This window comes from Electrona antarctica, assembly GCF_951216825.1.
Source record: "Electrona antarctica genome assembly, chromosome: 14".
Taxonomy (NCBI): domain Eukaryota; kingdom Metazoa; phylum Chordata; class Actinopteri; order Myctophiformes; family Myctophidae; genus Electrona; species Electrona antarctica.
This window is the reverse complement of record NC_136795.1, coordinates 42,198,393-42,206,510: the sequence shown is the minus strand read 5'-3', so window position 1 is coordinate 42,206,510 and position 8,118 is coordinate 42,198,393. Positions and strand designations below refer to the sequence as shown.

The following is an 8,118-nucleotide window of genomic DNA, read 5'->3' as shown; positions in this document are numbered from 1 at the left end:
CGTTGCATCTATCTCACATGCTTCTGAGCTGTAATTGTTTCTGAACTGTAATTGTTTCCCCCTCATTGAACATCTTTTTAAGGAGAACTTTTAGGTCTGAAAGGTTAATGGTGATTCATTTAAAAAGTCAATACAATACACCACTTTCAAAATGACCAGCTCAACAAGATCTACCCACCAAAAATATGATCCCATTGCTGAAATGTGTTTAAAAATGCACCTGAGGGGGCTTTGGAATAGCGTTGCTGGCGTTACATACAGCAAGACATAAGACAAACACACTTGGAATGGGGAAATAGTGGGACATTTTGAATTGGTAGGGTGTTTTTTTGTAAGTAACTTTGTAATGCTACTGACGTTTGTGCACAACAATCTTAAACAAAGTATTGCATTGTGGGTTTGAGCTGACATTAATTAAATATATTTTTAGGACCATGCCATGCTGTTAACTACCTGCACAGCCTTTGTGATCTACTGGTAGATTGCAATCTACCTTTTGGGCACCCCTGCAATACACCATCATAGTGGAACCATGTGAAAGTTGGGATTATCAAGGATTTGTTACTTGCGTGAGCAGAGCGCAAGTACTGTTTTCGGCTGCATATGTCGGTGACCCCCTCGGCCAATCAGCGATTGTGAATTTTTGGTGGCATCTCTGGCCAATCAGGGATTGTGTATTGTCTTTGGTGGCGTCGCTTGGCCAAATCCAATCGGGGAGTGTGTAATTTTGGTGGTGTCGCTCGGCCAATCGGAGCGCAAGTTGGTAGCTTGCTGCGTATGTCGGTGGCCCCTCGACCGATTGTATTGGCTCTGTATGTTGGTGGTGTCGCTCTGCCAATCAGGGATTGGCTGATGACGTAACTATGTATGTTTATCTAAAAACGGACATATGTGGATGATGTAGCCACTTTGAGTTTCAAAGTTATAGGATGCTGATAGTGTCCGTTTCTATTTACCCATTTGCCAAAGAAGCTTGCAATTTACATTGGGAAAGAGAAGATACATAGAGAAGATACATAGGCAAGACATCCTCTCACGTTGGGTGGTCTACAATAGACCAGGGGTGTCAGACTGGTGGCAGAAGGGGCCAAATTCAGCCCACAGAATCATTACAGAGAGTCATTGACAGGACTTGATACCAGACAGAGAATCAGGAGGTCATCATGTTGGACTCAGAAAGAGCAGACAAAAGACCTTTTGTTGAAGAGGAATTGGTCAAAGGACAAGAAGTTGAGTCTCAGAAGGAAGAGGAAATACCTCCCGAATGGCTGGGTTCAAGTCCAAATGATGGGAAAGTTTTTTTGACGTAGACTAAATCAAAGACATGAAACTCGCGAAGAGAAGGGTGATCGATTTGGAAAACGGAAGACATACTACATATTTTAGGTTTAGGTTTCTGAGCGAAAAATTGAAAGACGAGACAAAACATCAGAACGCAATAACCAGACAATGACTGAACTCATTTCTAAATTTGAACTTAGCGTACAGGAGAGGCCTGTATATGTTGCCACAGACTTTTATACAAACAGTGTTGTATTATTTGACAAAATGAAGTAGCCGGATTCCGTTAAAGGTATATTCAGTGATCCCTAGTGTACCCACTGTAGAGTGTGTGCATGTGCACATCTTGTTACCGGGTGGACCGGGTTTTTTTTCTCCAAATCACCCAAATCACTGAATGCTCCTTTAAGAAAACCATCTAAGAATCACACCCGTGTGAAGTGAGGGGCGCTCTTATCATCGTACATCATCATGACATCAGCAAGGAGTATTTGATCCAAAACACAGGAAAAAGGGGAAAAGAAAACAAAATCAATTTGTAATACATGTAATGTTAATTAAAACGGTATTAACAACAATTACCTGCTATCAATATCCCTAGTAATCTAACTCCAATTTGTGCAGTAGAAGGCAATCCTCGTAGTAAAGTACAAATGATTTCCCTGAAATGGAAAAGAAAATGAATCTACAAAGGCCATTACATGTACTAATACATTAGACCATAAAGGATCATAACCACGTTAACTTAATTGGTTGAGAAAAAAATCTGTTATATGCCGACATAGAACAAAGACCTCTGTTGATCCAACCGACTTCCCCCATGGCACATCTCACTCATGGGTCCTTCGCTGATACGCGCGCCGAGTTTGAAGTCAGTCCCATTTATGGGCACTCCTCTCCATCCCTGATGATGTCACATTATGTCACGAGACCTGGGCCCGGCCAACACACTGACGGGAAATGCACAATTCCATAGTTGCGACCGTCTTCACTCATAACAGTGTGCTGCAGCTGATTGGGTAAATAAGGATACTGAACAAGTGCATAGTAAAACTAGAAAAAGTGCCCTTCTGGGCACAGGTCTCCACCAGGAGGATAGGAGTGTGTGTGATGTTTGGCAAATGTTTAGGAGTATATAAACATGTTTTTTTTTTTGTTTGTTTCTTGCAACAATTGTCTTCATTTTGTTGAGGAAATGCAGAGCCAGATCACTCATAGCATCTCTGAGGATAGAATTCTGGATGAGCAGGACATGTGCAGCATTGTGTACAAAACGGGCTACTCCTGAAAACTTTGGAAGGCAATCTTAGCTAATCAGTGTAGAATCTGAGAAATCCAACAGGCTCGTCTTGATCACATGACTACAGTACCGATTCGCGTGAGATTTGGATTAAATCTGTGCGACTAACATAAACAATGTGTTTTGCAGAAATCGGCCTCATGGTGGCGCTATTACCGGCAGATGTGGAGGGATGCAGGGAAAATGTTATTCCATGGCCTCTAGGGAGTGCGCATACATAAGTTGTATACAGATCGATGCAGTTATAGGTAAAAACAGGAAATGGCCTGTTATAGTGGAAATGTGCGTGTATAATTTAATGGAAATTGGACACTGAGTGATTTGTTGCATTTTGTTCGAAACGGACCAATCATGTGAGCTTTGGAAGCCAATCAGGATGGAAGATGGGAAATTGTACAGATCCGTGTTGATCACATGGCTATGGAGATAGTGTATACCGAATTGTGTGATGTATGGATAAAATTTATGGATAAAATACAGAAATGTGTTTTGCCTAAATCGGCCTCATGGTGGCGCTATAACAGGCCGTTGAGGAATATGTTTGGCATGGATCGGGCCAACGGTGCCGGAGATTAGCTGATAACGGACGGACGGACGGACACACACACACACACACACACACACACACACACACACGGACAGAGTGCAAAACATACTCTCTCCCCATGCCTTCGGCCTGGTGGAGACAACACACACACACACGGACGGAGTGCAAAACATACTCTCTCCCCATGCCTTCGGCCTGGTGGACAATAACACTTATTGTAATAACACTTGTTTTCCTTTTTACCTCCTCTATGATGATTTCCTGTTTTTGGCTATATAGAAGTGTATATTTGTACGTCTAAATGTTATGATGAATTGAACATGGTGGACCCTATTGTAAACAAGTGTAATGCTTCATGGTGTCTACCACAGTTAACAGTTTTGTATTGAGTTGTGCTTGAAATGTACTGTAATTCTCCAATCTGTTAATAAATACTTCAATGAATCAATCAAACACAAACAAACTTTGCTCCCTGTATGAAACAATAGTGGAATATCTCTGTAGTGCAAGTAGATCTTAGCACAAACAAATACATAACGTATCTAATGCTATACATAGTCCACTTCCCAGAATGTTTATCTGGACATGTTGAGTACACCAAGGTTTTATGTTAGACATGTTGAGTATGGGTCCCCAGCATGTAGAAACTGCTGGATGCTAACTTGCCTATTATGTTGAGCAATTTTCATAATTGGCATAAAAACACTCCTTGGGCTAAAACGGCCATAGCCGTCATCACAAATGTGATGATGTCAGCACATTTTGGGCAAGTGGCTATGGACGTTTTTAGCCTAATGGGTGTTTTTTTAAACTAATGCTTGGAATGGATTCAGCATCATGAGAACCTCAACCCACTAGATTGACATGTTACATGCTACATAAAGCATGATGACATTTTGACTTTTTTGCCATCTTAAACATTGGTTATCGTGAAAAAGCTGAGGCTTTTGAATAGCCACTTATAGGACTACTGTATTTTCCCAATTTGTTTTACAAGTATTCTCTGTTAGATGTTCAGTGATTGGAAGTGGAACCATGCCCATTTTTTTAAACCGCCTCCTCGCCACTCGCCCTACACACTTGCCCTCGATATGCGCGTTCATGTGAGGCTGCGCCATATTAAGTGCCGTCCGAAACCAAGCAGCCTTGAGTGGAAGTGGCTTATAAAGCCCTCAAGAGCGAGTCTGTGCCAATCTAGACTCGATTGCCTTGTGCAGCCCTGCTCTCTCCGCATGGAAACAGCGACCTACAAATGTAAGAAACCACCATAAATAAATGATAAATGAACTACTCCTAAACCATCTTCATCTGATGCAGAATAGACATAGCCTGGCTAATAAGCCAGACTCAAATCACACTGTCATGTGGTTCGGTCTGGCTTATTAGCCAGGCTAGAATAGACAATGCTCCAACTGATGTTCACAAGGGCTCTTTATTTTACCCCACCGTGAAAAACTATAAATAAAACCACACAAACAAAACAACTTTTAACAAAAAGATTTATAAACACCATGGATGTATATGAAATGTCCTTTTGACAGTCACGCTGTATTTCCTTTTAAATGTCCATATTAATGAAATCCACATGTCACACAAACATACAATGCAATGCAATATAACTGTACTACAAACAAAATAACAGGTAACACAATTGCATGATGGTAACCATGGCAACGGATGGTGACTGTTTCCTGTTTCTTCACAAGGAGGGCAAGTGTATTTCCAAACTGTTTTTTATACCCAGCACCATAATCAAGGGAACTTGATTCAGCTGGAGGGACACTTCCTGACGAGGGAACCTCCCAAGAGCACTTCAAGTCAAGGGACTGGTTTAAAAAAGGGCCCATGCAGGCCAGTTTTCGAGGCAGCAGCACTGCCCTATTAAACCATACTATTACAACCACCAGCTTGCTCTCTCTACTTCCTTCTGTTATTGTTGTTATATCATTATTATCAGTATCATTATTTGCACATGCAGTCTTCTGAATGTGTCACATCAACACGTCAAGGACCCACAAATTGACACTTATTAGCCTATGGACCCCCATTAGAAAATATATGCCATGCAGGGACCTGTATGACTCAACAAGTTTGGCATGCATTAGGCTACGGACCCCCTATTTTAATGGCATTCCTATCTCTGGGACCCCAATTTATATTGTAAAATGAATGTTAATTTAACTCTGAGAGTACAAATGGACCCAAACGGGTCCATTACAGACCCGTATGGGTCCATTACAATGCGGGTCCATTTGTACACTCTCTGAGTTACAGACCCATAAGGGTCCATTTGGTTCCTATAACTTTAATTTAGCTGGGGAACCCCTGGAACTCCCTCAAGGACCCCTAGATGTCCCCGGACATCTAGGAGGAGAAGTTGGGAACCAATGCTGTATAGTATTAGGACAGGTGCACTAAGCCCATGCGATGGATGGGATATCTTATTTATTCCTGGCACCTTAAAACACACATATGTCACAGACAGGCAGTGGTGGAAAAGGACTCACATTTGTTACAGTAGTACAATTAGTTGGCCCGTCCGGTAGGCTACCTGCCGGCTGCCGGATGGCCCTCCCAGTACCGGCAGAGTAGTTCTGGAGCAGCAAATTGTGTCCCCCTGGTTTTTCCCTAATGGAAAAACCAGGGGGACACAAGGGTAGCTACTGGGACGTAAGTCGGGACTTGATCACTTGACACCCGAGTGAGGGGTATGATGTTGGAAGACCCGAAACCCATATGACCTTGGGATACATCACTGAGCAAGTGAGCATACGTCCCAGTTCCATCCTTGCGATGTTTTTTAGTTCTTACTGCAATGTAGAAATAAAAGTCCGGAATTCTAAATGTACTTGAGTAAAATTACAAAAGTATTGGTATCAAAATGTTCTTTAAGTAGCCTACCATGCATAATGTCCCCTTTCACAACAATCTTTTGAAAATAGCAGATCTACAGGCTCACAATGTGTTGCGATTCGACACAAAAAACACTCATTGGGCTAAAAACAGCCATTGCGGTCATCACAAATGTGATGATGTCAGCACATTTGGGCTTGGCTATGGCCGTTTTTAGCCCAAAGAGTGATTTTATTTGGCCAAACTATATGCTTGGAATGAATTCAGCATCATGAAAACCCCCTAGTTTGACATGTCACATGCTACATAAAGCATGATGTAATGTTGAATATTTTGCCTTCTATAGGTTGTTAATGGTATGGTCACATATGCCAATTATGAAAATTGCTCCACATATGCAAGTTAGTATCCGGCAGTTTCTACATGCTGGGGACCCATAGTCAACATTTCTAACATAAAACGTTGGTGTACTCAACATGTCCGGGTTCACAATAGGGCTCTATGGGCTGGCAAGTAGACTAAAACCAGGTTTTTACCGTAAAAATGTATTATCATATACGCCTAGTCTATATTTTTGCGGGACAATAGATCATGAGAACATTATGCAGAAACAAAGACAGTGTGCGAGACACCTCCCTCTTTGGGTCACATAAGCAGTGGCAGCAGAAGCCAATCATATGCTGGGAGTAGCACACCTACTTTGCATTGGCTTGCTATAAATACCGGTGAAACGCCCATGATAGCTTATATATTTTCTTCAACTGAGAAAGTCAAACAACCATGCCTGAAGTAGCGAAACCAGCGCCCAAGAAGGGCTCCAAGAAAGCCGTCACCAAGACCGCTGCTAAGGGCGGTAAGAAGCGCAGAAAGTCCAGGAAGGAGAGCTATGCCATCTACATATACAAGGTCCTGAAGCAGGTCCACCCTGACACCGGTGTCTCTTCCAAGGCCATGGGCATCATGAACTCCTTCGTCAACGACATCTTTGAGCGCATCGCCGGTGAAGCCTCCAAACTGGCTCTCTACAACAAGCGTCGCACCATCTCATCCAGGGAGATTCAGACTGCCGTCCGCCTGCTGCTCCCCGGTGAGCTGGCCAAGCACGCCGTGTCTGAAGGGACCAAGGCTGTCACCAAGTACACCAGCTCCAAGTAAACTGATCTGTCTGCTCTAAACACAACGGTCCTTTTAAGGACCACCCATCTTTTCCAAGGAAGAGTTTATCTAAGTACTATAAGCAAATGGCCAAATATTGCAGAGCCTGAACGCATGCTATCAGACAATATTGTGAATAGTATTGCCCAGAGACATGTAACTTGCAACAAGGCAATACGTTTAACCTATAGAAGCTTCTATTAGACTAGCTCCACTACTGACAATAACAATATTATTGTAGCCTATTAAAACTCATGAAATATGATACATAAAATATAAGTGCAGCAACCTCATGTTCAAGGACAATAATGAGGCTAGAGCGCATGAGCAGGGGAAACTACAGTGTAGCCTTATTTAACATATTTGAAACTAGACATTCAAATATATGCCCAGTGATGCGCACACACTAGTCTTATTTAGTTTCACACTAGGAACATTAATAGCATAATCCAGGCACTTGTAAGAGTGCGTTTACCTAGGTCTTATGAACGAATCGCCCGCGACAGACCCACCACTACATTGGAAATCGCCCTTTATAGAGAGAGTAGGTGGCTCTTAAAAGAGCCTTTGTGGGGTTCGTTAAACGAATGTTGCAGATTTATTTCTTGGCGGCTTTCTCGGTCTTCTTGGGGAGCAGAACAGCCTGGATGTTGGGCAGCACACCGCCCTGAGCGATGGTCACTCCACCCAGCAGTTTGTTGAGCTCCTCATCGTTGCGGACGGCCAGCTGGAGGTGACGGGGGATGATACGACTCTTCTTGTTGTCACGGGCAGCGTTTCCAGCCAACTCCAGGATCTCAGCGGTCAGATACTCGAGCACCGCAGCGAGGTACACTGGAGCTCCGGCACCGACTCTCTGGGCATAGTTGCCTTTACGCAGCAGCCTGTGGACACGACCGACGGGAAACTGGAGCCCGGCACGGGATGAGCGGGTCTTAGCCTTCGCCCTGGCCTTTCCTCCGGTCTTTCCTCTACCACTCAT

The 8,118-nt window shown here is 43.2% G+C and overlaps 2 protein-coding genes across 2 annotated transcripts; one reads left to right on the top strand and one right to left on the bottom strand.

Moving 5' to 3' along the window:
- Nucleotides 1-6,761: 6,761 nt before the first annotated feature.
- On the top strand, nt 6,762-7,136 carry LOC306936740 (histone H2B-like; the record flags this gene model as incomplete). Its single annotated transcript, XM_079520360.1, has 1 exon — nt 6,762-7,136. The coding sequence occupies one exon, from the start codon at nt 6,762-6,764 to the stop codon at nt 7,134-7,136; it is 375 nt and encodes a 124-aa protein (XP_079376486.1).
- A 598-nt stretch (nt 7,137-7,734) lies between these two features.
- On the bottom strand, nt 7,735-8,118 carry LOC306937339 (histone H2A-like; the record flags this gene model as incomplete). Its single annotated transcript, XM_079521044.1, has 1 exon — nt 7,735-8,118. The coding sequence occupies one exon, from the start codon at nt 8,116-8,118 to the stop codon at nt 7,735-7,737; it is 384 nt and encodes a 127-aa protein (XP_079377170.1).